Source organism: Clinocottus analis, unplaced genomic scaffold (genome assembly GCF_023055335.1).
Source record: "Clinocottus analis isolate CAN_PGR_092001 unplaced genomic scaffold, fCliAna1.0.p SCAF_6, whole genome shotgun sequence".
Classification (NCBI taxonomy): domain Eukaryota; kingdom Metazoa; phylum Chordata; class Actinopteri; order Perciformes; family Cottidae; genus Clinocottus; species Clinocottus analis.
In genome coordinates, this window is record NW_027176218.1 from 5,347,432 (window position 1) to 5,365,118 (window position 17,687).

Genomic DNA, 17,687 nt, shown 5'->3' on the forward strand with positions numbered 1-17,687 from the left:
TAGCTCAAAATCACAAATTACAAATTTGCCTCGTAGAGCTCAAGGGCATGCTCAACATTGAATCGTGATGTTGTCAGTTGTTGAATGTGGGGACTCTCGGTTGTCAAACTTTTCTTTCTAAAGTCATCATAACGCGTCCAAATGGTGAGAGTGAATATTAAACACGAGCAGACAGACATAATGAATCATTAGAGCGTGCAGCTTTTAATATGATTCTTAATTGTCTGATTTGAAAGACAGGGAAGGTCGATTATGCAACAATCGTATCCCAGGAGTGCCCTGTGGGAACAATAGGGACAGTTTTTTCTGCAGATCATTTCAATCCTGGCACAGCTACTGCAAACAATTCCATTTTGTCTCTGGCATTAGTATGTCTATATCGTGCTTTCATGGCCACAGCGAATAAGCCTCTGAGAGATAATGCATCACCCATCTGGATCTTTTAGAATACAGAATTCGCTCCACTGACCTTGACCTGAGAGACTCAATGGGTGTGTGTTAGTGTGTGTGTATAGCAGGAAAGTAGGTGCGTGTTCACATTGTGTACGTTTATCACTTTTCATTCTTGGCTGGGCCCGTGCTTTAATGACGCTTATTTTCCTGATGGCACTTTAGGAAATGACAACTTGTGGGCATTAGGAAGTAATTGCATTTCCTGTGCCTGTACCCAGAAGGAATGTAGTATTATTAATAATGAATAGAGGATTGGGGGCCCTCTTGTGCAGCAGATGTGACACTCTGTGCCGCTGCCGAGCCATTGCCTGCCTTTGTTTTTGAATGACAACAGCCACCCATTAGCTGCACACCGTGGACTATGAACAAGCTGTGTGAGTGACACAGGCAAGGGCCTGTTTGTCAAAGCACATCGGTTTTACATGAATCATAATTAAAACAAAACATGTTATTGGCATTAGTGAAAATTGGATTGAAGGGGAAGGGAGGATTGATATGACAAATGAGTTGGTGTTAATCTGGAGTCCTTGAGATGGAGTTAAGCACCACACAGGATCTGGAGCCGTCCGTATAATCGTATCTGCTGGCCTCCGATTCAACAGACCAGCACGGCCAACAAAACACTTTCCCAGCGATCCCGGGATTGGCCGGGGTTTGTTGTGGACTTGGGATCGCCTCTGAACAGGCCGTTACGAGACGGCTGTCCATGTCCATCTGGCAGGAAATTGATTAGCATTCAAGGGAAAGGCAACTGTTTATCTTCCCCTTTAAAAAAAAACAACCCAACATCACTAGCATGGCATGGCTGCTGATAAATGGTCGCGTTTCACAATTGGTTCCATGGATGAAGAAGATGCATCACTCATTGAGAAATATTCAAAGCACAAAGCATCTGCGCTCTATGAAATGGCATTAACAAGGCACACTCATAGCCAAGCACACATTTTCATACCACCTGCCAAAAAGCCAAACTTCAACTTTACTGGACAACTTAACAAAATGAAAGCTTACGGGAGGTCATAACTCTGACCGTTGGACAATTTCGGCATATATTGCTCACTGGTACACCTCATTCTTTGAGACAGTTGGTATTCTTTCAGTCATCCTCTGTGTATGAGGACAGATACGAAAAAGGAGTATATGGGGCCTTCAGACTGGAACAACCGTTCATGAACTCCAACACTTCTGGACCATTTTATATCCTGTGACTTGACATGTAGTATCGCAAGAGAAAGTACGAGTGAAAGAAAGTATTTCTTTATATTACCCTGAATTAACGCTTGTGTATGAGGCGTAAATCCGAAAGATTAAATGTTGCTGCAACCTTAGTTGACAAAGGATAACTGTGTGCTGCTCTGTCCCAATTAAAGATCGTGTTGGTCAGTTCCTGTCATCTGTACAATGCGTCTCACATTTCTTTGTTGCAAGACATGACTCGCATCCCATGTCCCCTTCATTAGCCTGCTTTGCAGTCTATTTATGCACTCAAGAAAGCACCATATAACTCAACTCTGGGTAGCATTACTGTCAGGGGCCTTCTTGAAGACCGTACTCCTGATGCATAAAACAGGATTGAGCACCATTAACGTGACGTTTTTTTGAGACACACAAGGTCAGAGAGGCCTTGATGATCTTTCTGTAGACTCCAGTACTGACAGTGTTTCCCTCTGTAAAGTTTATTTTTCATTAAGAACAAAATCAAGATATGCCAGCGGCTTTATTTTGTAAGTTTTTCTGTACAATATTTAAAGCATTAAAGGTGCAAGAAGACTGAGAGCATTTTGATTTTGATTGACAGATATCACAGTGTTTACCTGGTATGAATAATGTAATGGCTACCTGAGCAGAGAATGAAGTGTGTGTTGTAGTGTAAGCTTCTCTGTGCTTTGTTTAAGTAGCCGAGCTGGCCCGTCACACATGCCTTTTTGTGCATGTTTGTGAACCCAAGTGTGCTCCACTCCACTGGCTAGCTCACGAATGCTATTCTGCGCGGCGCTCATACAGCGGTAACAGCTCATGGCGTCTTACTAATGGCATCATCGTGGAGCCGTGTTGCCCTTCCCCCAGTTCTCTCTCAACAGTGTTGCTAGAGGCTTCGTAGAAACGTGACACAAAGCCTGTGCTAGTTATTTATATTCAAACCAAAGCAATTTGTTTTCCGCATTTCTCTTCTATCCGTTGCCATTGCACTGTTAGCACTGTTAGCACTGTTAGCTGCCAGCCGCCTGCTCACTTGTCATTATGTTGAGAGCCTTGTGGAGGCACTGTGCTCTGGGGGTTTTCCTGCTGCGATGTCACAATATGCTATGTCTAGAATACATTTGAATGTTGTATCTCATGTATTTAACTTTAAATATTGTCATGAATATTATGTTATAGAGACATGTTTCACTTTTTTTTTTTTAAATTGCAAAGTATGTGAAAGCGTTACTCTCTGGGTCTCTTCAACATCCTTACAGGTTATTGAAATGTTACTACGGGGAAAAGCTCTGCACGTATGTTATATATTTCAGTTTGTTAAGTTTGCTGTCCTGAGAGATCTGCATACATTTAATCAAAGAACCACTTAATTTAAACCAAAGTAAGAGTTGTTTTCTCATTAAATATCACTGGAAACTTAATTATTCATACATGTTGCATTACATGATTGCCTGTAGACAGATTGCATTATCAAATCATGCATTAATCTAACCTTTATTTAAACCAGATAGCCATTGAGATAACACACATTTTACCATGATGGTCTGTACATTCATCATTTCCCTTGAATAAACAAACTCTCCGCTGTCTCTGTTTTAATTGATCCAAATCACACAGTCGTTTCCAGGAAACCTTTCCAGGAAATGATCCTACGACAATCATTCTTCCCATCAGGGTCTTGAGGGGCCCTGGAGAGACGTTTGGCAACAGCCAGGCGTGGTTGCAATCAATACGAGTGGCCTGATTTTGGATTCGTCAAGGCTTTTTTTCCCCCCTCATCTCAGGCCACAAGGGGGCTTCATTGTCCTTCCTTCTTTCTCTCTTCACTCCTCGACAGGTTTCCCTCCCTCCCTCTCTCCATCTCTCTCTCCATCTCTCTCTCTCTCTCTCTCTCTCTCTCCCTCTCCACTCCTCCCTCAGCGGCGGCAGCTCCCATCCACGCTGCTGTAGGAGCGTCTGTTCAGCTGGTGAGGCAGCGGCAGCTCGCTTTGTGCATCCTCTGTTAGCCACCTGTGCCCGCTGACGGTGCCGATGGCGCAAACCTCGCGTTGCGTGGAATAATTTGTACGCCGGCCACCTCGCTTTTCTTCTATCCGGATTTGCTGCTTCTTCTTTTTCTTTTTTTCTTTTTTTTTTTTGTAGTTGTTGTTGCCTCATTTGGGCATCTAAAGTTGTGATGATGCCTCCGCTCAGCATTGGGGATTGGTAATAGCCTTCTGCGCGAGGGTGACACATCATTCGCATGTTGATTGAACAACACTTGTCTCTCGGAAGTGGACAAAACATGGACTAATTTTCTTTCCTTTTTTTATATACACATTCACCATGGGATTATCACAGCTATTTCTGGTTCTCGGCATATTTTGCGCCTCCTCAGGTAGGACACAGCCTGGGCTGTCACTGATTTCAGTAACACTGATGGAGACGATAAGATGAGACACAGATGTAATGAAATGCTGTATTTTGTAAAGACAATTTGCCAGCTGTGCTTCACATACATAATCAGACCTACTTGATCTAGCAGCTTGCACACAGTACAGTAACCCCACCACCACCACCACCACCACCACCACCTCGTCTCCTGACACCAGCAGGTTGATTTGTCTTTATAGCAACACAGGTGTCCTTGCTTGCTTACAAAAATGACACTCTTGTTTTTGTGTTTTGCTAAATAGTTGTAGGCTACGGGGTCGACCCTGCCCTGCGCATCAACGTGTTTGATGAACTCACGCTTGGAGAAGGCTTTGATGGAGTTACTCAGGTCCAGGGCTTCCACAGCGAGTCGAGAGCTTTCCACTTCCAAGGTACAGTAACACACAAACACACACACACACACACACACACACACACACACACTCCCTGTATTTTTTCTCCTCGGAGATGGAAGATGACATGTGTCCAGACGAGGACATCTGCATGTGAAAGCAGAGCTGTCTAAAGTGCTTTTTAATGAAAAGGGACTGTCACAAACACCGCTGTCCTTTTCCCATTTTGTTGACACAACGTGTAAGTCAAACAGGATGCAGCACATTCAACCCTCAGCTCCTCCAGTGGGGCGCCTGATAGGAAAATCTCAGATTATCTGATAATACTGTCGCACTTCATGCTCTGTATTGGATTCTCACTGTCCGTAGCACAACTGTGCAGGAGATTGTCAAGCAGCAGCATGCGATGGATTTGCGGTCTTCTTAATGGGACTTATAGCACGGGGCGGGGGGGCCCTCAGACTGCCACCTGCCTGAACAATAGGCAATGTCAGGTCTTCATGAAAAAAGTGGGGTGAGCGGGGCGAGCAGAGGGGGAGAGATGGGTGAATCACGCAAAAGAATCATAGACAGATTTTGCATAATCAGATTAGTCAGGGACAAAACCCTGTGTTCACGGAGATGTATGTTGCCAGTGAATGGGCCCCTCGCTAGAATGTACCCATTGGTGATCTTCTGGAGTGTTAAAGCAGTCTGAACACTGACACTCTGTACCCAAAATATGAATGGCTGGATGAGTGACACAGATGTCCGTGTTGTCAGTTGGGCGGCAGTGTGTGCGTAGGCCCAGTTAATGATGTTATCTACGGCATTTAGCAAATGGCACTGTGGAAAATGGAGGTGTCAAAGCCGCGGTCGTACTTGACTTTTATCCGCACTGTTTTCGCCAGTGTTACGTCTCCATCATTTTCCGTGTCAGACTCATTACAATCGAAATGAGACCGCTAACAGCCCCATCGCCGGGAGGGAGATGTCCATCACGACCCAGCCAAAAAGTATCAACAGAGGGGAATTGCTTTTGGCTGCCAAGATCAGTGGCAAAACCAAAGACGAGGCAACATTCAAATCGTCATGTCCCACAGTAACAATGTTGTTTTGGGACAGACGGGAGAAACGCCACAGTCGTTTGTCGACATTTCTCTTCTCCCCTCCTCGTTCCTGATATCTTGTAATCTCCCCGCACAGCCGCTGAGACGGCAGCACTTCTGCATGGAGCAGCAACTCCAGCACCTCTGTGAAGGCAGCCCATTTGAAGTCCTCTGTGCAGACAACACTCAGAAGTGCTCGGCACAAGCAGGTAGCGAGAGGGAGGGAGAGAGAGAGAGAGAGAGAGAGACTACAAGGAAGACTTGGAGGAAGAGAGGGAGAGAATGAGACAAACAAAGACAGTTATAGAAAGAAGCTCCCGCGGCTTTTGTCACGGAAAAAAAAATACAACAACAAAAAAATCACGGCTGGCACCTCGCCGTCATTACGCTCTCTTATTCCCCTGCATTACCTTTTCTAGTCACCGGGGCGGAGAAAAGCGACGCGTTATTTATGGCAGAGCTCGCCTCCATCCTTCATTTGGGATGTCTATGTTAAGTCAACGACGGTGGGTGAGGGGGAGGCGCACCGGCAAAGCAGACCCGGGCCCTGCTGCTTGTTTGTGATCAGAAATAGACAAGGAGAGGCAGATACTGTAAATATGCAAAAAAAAAAAAAAGACTGAGGGAGATAGAGAAAGAGAGAGAGAGAGATAGAGAGGGCTGAGAAACAACGAGAATGAAAGGAGGGAAGAGAAACGCAGAGCAGAGCTGTCTCCGCCAGCTGTTTGATAGACTGTGCTGATTCCACATGTATGGATGCTTGGCTGGCTGGGACCAGCAGATAGGCCCTCGGTGACATTCCGACGCTCATTAGATAGCAGGCAGAACACATCCATGGCCGTCCCCTCCACTCTCTGCCTGCCTGCCTGCCTGCCTGCCTGCCCGCCCGCCCGAAGGGGAAGGCTGTTATCTCTGGGTGCTGGGTGGAGGCAGGAGGAGGGGCAGCTGCTGAGAGCTGAAAGAGAAGAAGAAGCAGGGGGAGAGTGTAGTTCACAGTAAAGAAACGTGTACATGTGCACGCGTGGGGATAAGGAAATGCGCTGTTCACATTGCTGTTCGTTACATTTTTGTTGCACTGTCTGCCACAGTGTGTGTGTGGGGTTTTTTTTGTGTCTGAGAAAGAGAAGAGCAGTGAGTAGTGGGTGGGTGTGTGTGTGGGGGGGGAGGGGGGGGGGGTTTGCTGTTTAGCGCACCCCTGCTGATGCTTTTGTAGGTAGCTGTCAGCGCTACATTGCATGGCATTAGAGGTGGACCTCAGGGACGGGCATGGTGATGGAGATGGAGAAAAAGCCCCTGGGCTATGTTGCTCTTGCGTCCCGCGTGATGCTAGGTGATGCTCAGCCGCGCCACTAAATCACCACGTCATTAGCACTTCCCCCACCGTTTTTTAATATCTCGACATCCAGATATCTATCTGTCTCTGTAAAAAAAAAAAAAAAGCAGCACGGGGGGCCACACCCAGGAGCCCTCCCTTCCCCCAACACACATACACCAACGCGGTCTGCCTCTCTGGCTTCAAGCGTACGGACCAAACTCATTCGAAGTGCAAACAGCACGATTGCTGGAAGCAGCCTTTCAGCTTGCGGAGTAGGACTCCCCTGTAATTGTATCTGTGTTTGTGTGTGTGTGTGTGTGTGTGTGTGTGTCAACCCCGTCTGAGGCATGCTCCTGCTCAAGATTGTTTGAACACTGCCAGTGAGGTGTTTCTGTGTATGTTGTGGTGATTATGTCCCTGAATGCAGCGACTCTGAAGTGTAACAGGATGGAAGAGACTCATTTATAATACAGCAACACCATGTGTGTGAAGGAGGGAGGAAGACGAAGGGGACTGAGTGTGAATGCGAGTTTGTTATCCTGCATTCATGTGAGTGTCACAGATAAAAAAAAAAAAAAGTGTTTGCATAGGAATGGTAACAGTGTGTTCCCACTGTAGGAGCCGCACTTGCTAGTTATCTATATACAGTACACTGGAGTATTGGGCCGTATAGAGGGATGTAATCTAATGGCTGGGAGGGCAGCATCATTCTATCGAGCGCCAGATTCAAGCCACTCTATCAGAAAGCAGCTCTGCTACTTTGTCCTGCATTGTGTTGAGCAGATTCTGAGGGAGCTGTGTTGTAGCAAACTCCAGATTCAAAGGGAAGGACAAGAAAGCAAAAGGAGAATTTACCTTCCAGGAATCAATACGGTAATTAACAAATGGCAAAAGAGGTCAGTGTAACATTCATGCTAAACGTTGTGTGAATGAATCACACAGTAGATCTCCCGTGTTAATTATTGTTTGTCATTTCTCTCATTGCGGTTTGTTGCACGATCCACTTTGCAACGCGACGTAATGCAGAGAAATTGTGCCAGTGTCATGTAAATAATGACATGGAGCGAAATGAAAGCTCTGCTAATGGGGTAAAATGGGCACAAACAGCCTGATTGTTTTTAGCACAACAATCTAGGCCTTTAACCAATTACAATGATTCTGAACACTTGAGTGATTTTGGTATCATGCCTCCATAAAATTGGGGGACTCGCAAGAGCGAAATTAAAAAAAAGAGTGAAACCGAAGATATTGTGACTTGATCCACAAACAGCACTAAACGCCGCCCATAATATATAACTTTAACTCGAGAAAATGTACTTTCACTTGTATTGTTGGAGATTTAACCGATTTTTTGCTTAGATTTAAGCACAGGCACTCTTAAATATTTCAGGTTCGAGCCGCTTGAAGCTATTGTTTCTTCAATTCAGCCGAGTTAAGGAATAAGCAGGAATAAAACAGAAACGCCCCAATAACCTTGTGAAAGGATATTAAGCTGTTTTCACGCTGATGGTAAAGAGCTTGAAGAACAGGTTTCCATTTATTTAAAAGTTTATCTGAAAACAAAACTGACATGCACGTTACATCAATGAACCGTTTGGTTGCTCCGGGCCATACAGCAAAGAGATCCCTTTAATATCAATGTACGAAATCCACAGTCCTTGCTCTGTGTAAAAAAAATCTTTCCAAAGTTGAAGCGAACATTCCTGCAGTCTGCATTTGTCAAATCAGTTGGGTTTTCCAAAGTTACAGACTTTTTAGTATAAAATCCCCTCTATGTGCCTCCTCAGCCTTCTTGCCGAGCTGCAGCTGAGGGATAGTAATACAAAGTTATAATTTGGTTTTTCAACAAAAAAAAAACACTTTCACTTTTGAAAAATACCCAACTTATTGGGTCTGACTGAAGTAGTCTCACATTAGTGTAGGCTGAAGCTTAGTATTTTTGTGCAGAAGGAAAGAATAAAAAATGTCACTTTTCCCTCTCATCTTCTCCATTAAAATGACTTTCATTGCGTCGGGGCTCGTATGGTCCATGCTCTTACAGGCATGAAAGTGCTGTTTTAGGATAAACCTAAACAGGAGGCTCTAAAGAGTGCCGAGGCTCTTTGTTTCAAGAATTTCCTATCATCAAATGGATTTTTCTTGGCAACACAGTGCGGCAATCTGCTGTATTCTTACGGTGGAGCTTTGACAGACATCAGACATGTTCGTGGAGTTAATAAGGCAGGTGGTATTTTTTTCCAACCGTATATGCTGTATTCTTTTCTGCAGCACATTCTGTTGCATTGTCCAAAAAGTTACCCAACCTTTCCAAACTGTTGACTGACATTATCCCCAACTCCCTGTGGTCAAAGTCTGCTGTGCTTGCTGCTTTCTGAAGCGAGCCTGATCCTGTGTTCCACACAGGAGCGCCGGGGACCACGGAGATATTTCTTTCCCTCCAGGGCAGTTATACAGTTGGGTGGCTGTAAGGCTGTCATTAGCTCTGTGTACGTGTGAATGTCAGACAGGCGGTCACTGGGGAGGTGATCTGAGAATTGGGGAGAAATTGCTGGCCAAAGCAGTCCTGGAGGTGCCCTTGGCTCGGTTTTGTATTTGTTCCAGGAGAGTGGAGACGCGGTGTGGGGGGAGATGGCCAGCCGAATGCAGATTGACTGAGCGGGCTGGAATATTCAGGAGCTCTAAAGAACTAGCTTTCGGGCACAGTCGCTTGTGCGTCTGCATCCATCTTTGTGCTCGCCCATGTTTCTGCATATCTTTGTGCCCGTCTTCTTCATTTTTATTGGCTCAATGTTGAAAGCAATAGTCAAAAAAGGTCTGTGTGTGTGTGTCTGTCCGTGTTGCCTACTACACCTGTTTGTGTATGTGCGCTGTGTTGACAGTAATGAAGGGTTTGGAGTTTGCTGCCGGTGGAGAGTTTATCATTACTCTAATCCCTCTGGAGAGATATCCTCTTGCCTAAAACCTCCCACGCATATCCTTCTCTGCACTCAGCCCGGCAGATAAAATGTGTTGTTTGAAATATGCTCTGTCATTTTTCAAATCGAAAACATTAGGTAATAAGAAAAGAGACGGTTTACCCAATGTGTTCCTTCCTCTGCTGATTGGATTACTGTGTTTTGTTGGCTCCATGTGTGTGTCGTGCTTCTCATGGCTCACTCTTAACTGGTCGAGAGATGGCTTATTTGCAAAATGTTGTTGAAGAGTTGTTGGAAAGAGGTAGGAGGTGTTATTTTGTCCCGGCAATTCACTAGAGACTAAAGAATGAAAGTCCTCATTATTCACATAAAAAAGTGTCTATGACCGTCTAATTTCAGTGTTACTGTTGTTAGTACCAATTAGATGAGAACTCAAACATGCAATTAACATGAAAAATACATTTCGGCCTGTCCTTCAGAAAGGGCGGGGAGGCTCTACAGTGTTCCAGTACAAAAACTTTCTGTAAATACAGCTGGAGGTGAAAGCAGTGTGCGAGAAAAAAGGATTGTGGTAAAGCTGGGTGTATCTGGACTCTCAAGCTGTGCTGCAGGGCACCTGTTCTAAATGCTGAATGTGTGAGCAATGGATTGGTGCAGCGCTGCCAATGTACGTCCATGAGAACGCAGCGACGGGAGTGTGAGGGGATTACAGCTGTGTGGGTACGAGGGGTCAAACAAAATAAGACCACATTAGACAGTTTAAGATTAGGAATGAAGCCGAGGGATGGAAATCGTGGCCTGAGTGTAACCATTAAAGCACAATGCACCCAGGAGATAAGATTAGGCTATAGCTGAAAGCTACGCTTGCTTGGGATGCTACTGAGCCCGAGGCTTTTAGAGATCTCCAGTCAGCTGATAAAACTCTATATGTCTCAAAAACTGTTTTCTCCCCATCAGCCGGTCCGCGTAGCCTGTAAACAACTAGGATAGATGACAAGAGCTGTGTTATTGTGCTGGGAAAAAGGTGCTGATTGGAATTTTATGTGCTAGATCATCATTTTCAAGCTATTTTGTGTCAGTAGCTCACATCAGAGTGGTAGTTAGGAGCAGGTGGCTGCCCCATCCAGACGCCTGCCAATAGATAATCGACCAAAGGCCCCCACAGCAGGACCACATTGATTTGGCAGAAGGGAATCCTGGCCTTCTCCTCACACGACAAACCCATCTACTGCTCTTTCATAAATGTTTTGAGGATTGCAGAGATGTTGCTGCTATTGCTGTCTTGATCCTCATTTGAGGGGCCTGTCAACAGTGTTGAGATCATTGTGCTTCTCATACAGGCAATCCTACACAGAGCGACCTCATCGCTCCATCTGAATGAGAAGATGTCCCCTCCCTCCAATTCCCCAAAGTCCCATCTGAAGCAACCTCATTCCCTTCCAAGTACTACAACTGGTGATAAGAGTCATCCACTCATAGATCAAAAGGCTCATGGCCGCCAAGCTGGGAGCAGCCCAGTGGTCCTCACCATCCCCCTCCCACCCCCACGGCTTTATCAACCTCCTCTCAGAATGGACCCCGCCCTGACACCTGCTCCCACTGTGCTAATCTCGCTCAGGATTGACATATCAGTGTACTTTCTGTTCAACACATGGCGTGGTAATAGACTGACCCGCTCATATAGACATGGACGTTGTAAATCCTGTTTGACTTGAGCTCAATCTTCGCTTTAAAATCTGGAAGAATGACTCACAGCGTAGAGCATTTTTCAACAAAGAAATGTAATTAAATTTGAAAAAAAAGATGCCAAACTGTAGATCAAAACAAGAATACGTTCCTATAATTTCTGAGATTATTGTCAACAGTGGTCACATGGATTTGGTTATGAAATGTTAATGGCAGCAGATTATTGCGAGGCAGAACTCCTGTTGCAGTCATCGGACCATCTGTCCCAACTCAGCCAATGACACTGGAATCATACCCCACTGGCAATGCATCTATTGCCTTCTAATCCAGTGAGCATTTCAGTTTAGAGAGAAATTACTCAAAATATGTCCCCGATGGGCTTAAAAGCCTCCAATCGGGTAAAGGCTAATGCTAGCACGACAGATTCAGAGCGAAAGTATGAAAACATCGTATCCTATGTAACCGATGAGCACACTGCGAGTGCCAGTCCTCATCGTGACATTGCTCGCTGTTTTCACATTGCATTGTGTTAATTGGTTACTTACTCACCAGCTGGAAGTAATCTTAATACACCGAGGAAAAGCTGCCACGCTAGCTTCCTGGAGCGCTTAAGTGTGCCAGGGCATCTTGCATGCATCCCGTAGCTGGAAGTGAACTCTTTGATGTGATTGCTTCTGAGAAATGTCATCATTTATTGATGCCTCCATTAAAGTAGCATAGACGTCTGTGTAGAGTTGGAGAGGAGGAAGGGGGTGCAAACAGGAGCTTACGAGCTAACTACACAGACAATGCCCGCGCACTAGCGCCATCCGCCTTTCTTGCCTCTCCCTAAATCCTTCGCTTCATGTCTGTAGTCCTACACCGAGCCAACGAGAAACGGTTCTGATCCACTGATACGATTTGGGGGGTTCAGCTGATACAAGCTAACATGTGGGGTACAATATTTGGTAGCAAAACGTTTTCTGAGGAATTGTATCAAGTGGATGACTTCAACTTTTGTTCGAGTTGAATGACCTGGCCTTGAAAGCTTCAAAGTGGCTCGCTAGTTTCCCAACGCCTCAATTAGACAAACCTCCACATCATTATTTTAAGAAGCGAGGTCACATTAACCTTTTATCGGAACAGGTTTGAGATCAAAATGGTCAACTAACGTGTAAAAAAAAAGAGTAATGGGATTTTTAGCAAGCGGTTTAGTGGGTTCAGTCTTGATTTGTCATTTATGAATTCAAAATTCGTCAAGAGTTGATGTGAATACATCAAATATTTACAGCTTTTGGCCAAACGGTCTCTCGTCCTGTTCAGCAAATGTTCCTGTTTCCTTGTGTCCCTAAAACATCAGTCCCATCTCAATTAGGAACGTGCTCTCAATGGTGTGAATAATAGAGATGGTAGTACAGAAAATAGCGATGAAAGGGCCTATACCATTCCACATGGGCAACCTTAAATTGCTCCATGCCGGTGAGGGCAGCACATTGAATGGTGACTTACTCCCATCTGTCTATGCGTGTCTGTGTTTGAATGGCTGAAAGAGAGGCAAATTGTAAAGCGATTTTGGATAAAAGCGCCATATAAATGCAGTCATTTACATAATATCTGATATTTCTGTCTTCATCCTAGGGTCTGCCAGGGAAGTGATGGCTCCTGCTGAGGTCTCAGCGCAAATGGTCCAGAAGCTGAGAGGCAAGAATGAGTTTACTGTGCTGGCGACCCTCAAACAAGATCACCTCAACTCTGGGGTCATCCTCTCCATTCATCACTCTGAGCACAGGTATGATCAGCTCAAAACACATTGAAACTATAACCACATCTGTTACTTGCAGAAATGTACAGCAATCAAATTGACAAATTAGTGCACACAATGGTGCGATACATTGTGAAAACGTGCATACCGGGAAGTCATTTTGAGGTGAATACCTTCGCAGTGTGAGACAGAATTAGAGCCCGAAATGTGACAAAGAGCACCGTAAAGCTGCTTATAAAAGCCCTGCTGATAAACCATAATTGAAGTTGTTTTCTATATTTAGTACCACCCTCTGTTTTGTCTTATCAGCAGTCTGTAATATGTTGATTGAAACCTGAATATTTGTATTTGATCAGTATTTAGATGTTTTACACACCAGTCGAGTAAACACAGCAAATCACCCAGTGTGCCAACTTATTATTCACAGTCCATCAACGATCCAAACATTGAGTCTGGAATTGCGGATCAAAAACTGATGAGACACTATCTGCAGTTAGCATGCTAATGTTTTCCATTAGTTAGTGGTGGCTGAGCCGTTGGATGATCAGAACGGCAATCTGAATCCACATAATGCCTTGATTGAACAGTTTGTACATTAAAGTCGGTCCTGAGAAGAGAGCTCGCAGGGATGTTAATGACTTTCCCCGCTGCTGATAAGCTCTCCCGACCATTCATATGAAACAAAGCAGCGCTGCATGATTTCATTCGGAAACATGGGAAGGACTAATTCAGAGTCAGACATGATCGCCGTTGCGTCCACGGAGCCGGGATGAATGTGCGCGCGTGGCTCGGGGGAGAGTAAATCGATTCGATTTGGCATGCAGATAAATCAGCCCATTGCTACACTAGCATGTGGGTCTATTTCTCTTTTGAATAATGTTGCCAGCAAAGGACTCGAGTTTAAATAACTCCGTCTTTAAAAACAAAGGTGACGAGTGTGTATCTGTGGCTCTTTCCATTAGTGTCACCAACCCGGGTGAATCTCGGCGGTGGGGAGAAGCGGATTCTGCTGGAATACTAAAACACCAACGTAAAGAGATCGGCCTATTGTTGTGTGTTGCTGACGTTGCACTTCACAGCCATATAGTACCATAATGCTTGACTAGTGGTGTGATTAAATTCTAAATGGTGCCGCATATCAGAGGCGACGTGAGTGCTCTGCTTGTAAAGCGAGTGACGTGTCAGCACTGTGCTGAGAGGAGCCCCCAGTTTAAACCCTCTGGTGATGCATGCAGGTGTGTGCGTGTGTGTGTGTGTGTGAACAGAAAGAAGGTTTCGGTTCCAGTAGTGGGACTTCAATGCAACATGACTGTGCAGTGCAGGGACTGCAGATTTCGAAGAGAATCTGTGAGCTTGCGGCTGTTGCTAGAAGCAGGTTGTTTTGATGCTGCAGGTTCCTGGAGCTGGAGAGCAGTGGCCAGCGCAGTGAGGTGCGCCTGCACTACCGGACCAAAGGCCAACAGCCCCACACGGAGGTGTTCCCCTACAGCCTGGCCGATGACCAGTGGCACAAGGTCTCTGTGGCCGTCAGCGCGTCTCATGTTATACTCCACATCGACTGCAACAGGTAAGATGCCGGGGATGAATGTATATATATATTTAAAATTGAGAAGCGACAATTACATATTAAATTGAAAGGTTTTAGTTTGGGAGAATTCTGATGGGAAGCCATCTGGTTGTATAACAAATTTAAACTGAAATACAGGTATTATTTTCTCCTGTGTTTTCTTAACAAACTTTAAATTTAGGATGATAATAAAGGTGAGGAAATTACAGGATTACAGCAGCATTGCTCACAAGTAAATACAGATAAAAAAAATCAAGTAATATAAATAAACAGTAGAACAGTAATACAATTAAATTCAAATTAACAGTAGAAGAATATTAAATATACAAATGGAAACTTAAACATACTTACCGACCTTATTAGGCAGATCGGGTATCGGCCATGACCCGATCGATTCCCATTAAATTAAGTTTTTTGTCAATATTATTGTAAAATTCACTTTTCGAGGATTAGAATTGTTATCAGGACAGGAAAAGTTTGCAGATGCTTGTGGAATTCTTTAGACGTTAGACTCAAACAGCTCACTCATACATTCATATAGTACACAAAGTATGCAAAGGTTAGATTATTCTGGCAATTTTTAAACTATCATGAAGTAGAAGAATGAGTTGGCCAGTTGCGTCGTTGATCACAATTGTCAGTGTTTGTTGGTGGGAAGCCATTGAGGAATTACGTCCTTGTCTCCTCCACCCCCTTTGAACCTCCGCGGGTCAAAAGCTGCATCAGTAATCTAGAATAAAGGGGTCAACTCACATCAGGCAACCCTCCTCCACCACCTTCCTCTTGATCAAGTGTTTGAAGCGGGTTGGTTGCCGCCCTGCTTTGGTGAACTGCCCTTTCTGCCAGGGATGGAAAAATGAATTCATGGTATTGAACTATAAACATAGCAACTCCCTGAAAGGAGACCGAGAGAGAGAGAGAGCGAGACGGAGAGAATAGAAGAGAGATGAAACATACATGAAACTGAATCTTATTTGGTATTTATTAGGTGTAAATAAGTACCGCGCCCTCAGCCACGCTCTCAGATGTCTCATGTGAATGGTTTGAATGCTGGTCAAACGCACCTTGAGTCGACCCGCATTATACGTGCATCTGCCGCATGAAAGGAGTGTCACTGTTTACCAGTGAAGATCCTTTTCTGGCACAAAATAAGGAGCAGACGGCAGCCCCGTGCGTATCAAGGAAGGCATGCGGCGATGTATGCCGTCTTCGGGGGAAAGAGTTAAAAGCGGGATTTAACAGGGCAGGACCTGCAGTGCAGGGGGGTTTCTGTTTCTCTAAATTGATGAAAATAGGTGAGAAAGAAAAATGGGAAAATGTTTGATAAGACGTTGTGCATTTGTTTCGCAGGATCTACGAGCGGGTGGTGGAAGCGCCGTACATGGACATACCGGAGGACGCTTCCTTCTGGCTCGGACAGAGGAACACGGCCCATGGCTTCTTCAAGGTTCGCGCTGGTGCACAAACTCCCCTCTCAGGAATGTTGATTCCTGTGTCGATCTGTGATAAATGATTCAGGGCGGCCACGCCCCTCCCCAAACTCAAACATGTTTTTTTTACTGTCTCTTCTCACTCTTTGGTGTTATTTAGTGTGGCCGTTGGATTTAACTGCCAGCGTTCCTCAAGGCCTACCATTTTCATTTTAAGGGTTGTTCAGCCCACCTTAGGAATTGACTTTCTTTCTTTTTTTGTCACTGTTTGTTCCCTCTTCCTTAGTCTGCAGCTAAGCCCAGTGCAATTATCTCAGCCACCCCCACAACACTGATTTGGGAGAAATCATTAAATAGCCTCTGGACTATGCTCATTACGCTTAGTCTATAGTGTTGTTTATCAGGCGGGAAGACACATATCGCCTCTCCCAGACTGGACTGCTCTCTAAAATGTCCCAGCTGGGGAGACATGTTGGGGCAAAATGTCAGTATACCTGCAGCTATTACTATTTTAATCAGCTTGCTAGTGACTGGCTTTGTGTTTGATGGTGCGATGATGTTTATAGGTGTGGGTGTGTGTGTGTGTGGCCATGCTTTTCACATTGTGTCCTGGCTGTTCAGTTTTCACTGTGTTAATTGGTAGATGAAAGAAGCCTTGGAGGTCACTCACTAATCTTGTCACGTAGCAAGCATCTCTCTCCTCGCCGCTCTCTGAAGCCTTGATTAGTTACGAGGAAGGCACGTCGCCTTTTAAAACACACTGCTTCATTAGCACTACACACACACACACACACACACACACACACACACAAAGACGCACACCAACAGTCGATGTCCGTATGTGGGTGTCAGCCAAAGACAAGGAAACCACATCCTGAACAGTAATAGTAAATACTATAATTAGATTGAGCATATCTGCACCTCCAATCCGGAGCACAATAAATAATCTTCTTTACAGTTCACGCACATCGTAAGAGAGCAAAATGTATTTTATCTTACTTATCTGGGGACACTGTTGTGGAGTTTCATCAGTGGCGTGTCATTTGTAGTGGGTTTAATATGCAGATGGAGCAAATTGTGCTAACTTGGAAACTATTTCAGGCGATCCCCGAAATGCAGCGGGAAACCTGCAAGAGACGCGTTCATCAGATTTGATGTCATCGTCATCGGTGATATCTGCTCTTGATTGTTTAAATTTAGTAGAGAATGTATCTGAGTGCAAGCAGAAGGGATTCAGCTTCTGCCACTAGTTGCTTTTCACAAATCAGACATTACCGGTACAGATGGGAGAACCATCGCGGTCCCACATGTTCCTGCAGTAAACAGAGTGTCGTCGACACAGAGGAGTCACTCTGCGGAGTTCAAAGTGTCTCGCTGGTTTTCAGTCGCCAGAAGGTGCAAAAGCAAAGTCTAGCGACTGGTTGTTTTTACAGTGGTGCGTTACAACTCAGGTGGTCATCCACTTCATAACAAACGTAAAACACATCTATACATATTTGACATCTCATCCTGTATTAAATTCTCCTT

At 44.8% G+C, this 17,687-nt stretch overlaps 1 protein-coding gene across 1 annotated transcript in view; it reads left to right on the forward strand.

Moving 5' to 3' along the window:
• The first annotated feature begins 3,587 nt into the window (after positions 1 to 3,587).
• nell2a (neural EGFL like 2a) overlaps positions 3,588 to 17,687 on the forward strand; it is a 71,810-nt gene continuing 57,710 nt past the window's right edge. Inside the window, exons 1-5 of the mRNA XM_068602524.1 lie at positions 3,588 to 4,030; positions 4,329 to 4,457; positions 13,040 to 13,190; positions 14,557 to 14,730; positions 16,081 to 16,177. Of these exons, the coding sequence (XP_068458625.1) occupies positions 3,979 to 4,030; positions 4,329 to 4,457; positions 13,040 to 13,190; positions 14,557 to 14,730; positions 16,081 to 16,177 (603 nt within the window). The 5' untranslated portion in view covers positions 3,588 to 3,978. The remainder of the gene's footprint in view (positions 4,031 to 4,328; positions 4,458 to 13,039; positions 13,191 to 14,556; positions 14,731 to 16,080; positions 16,178 to 17,687) is intronic.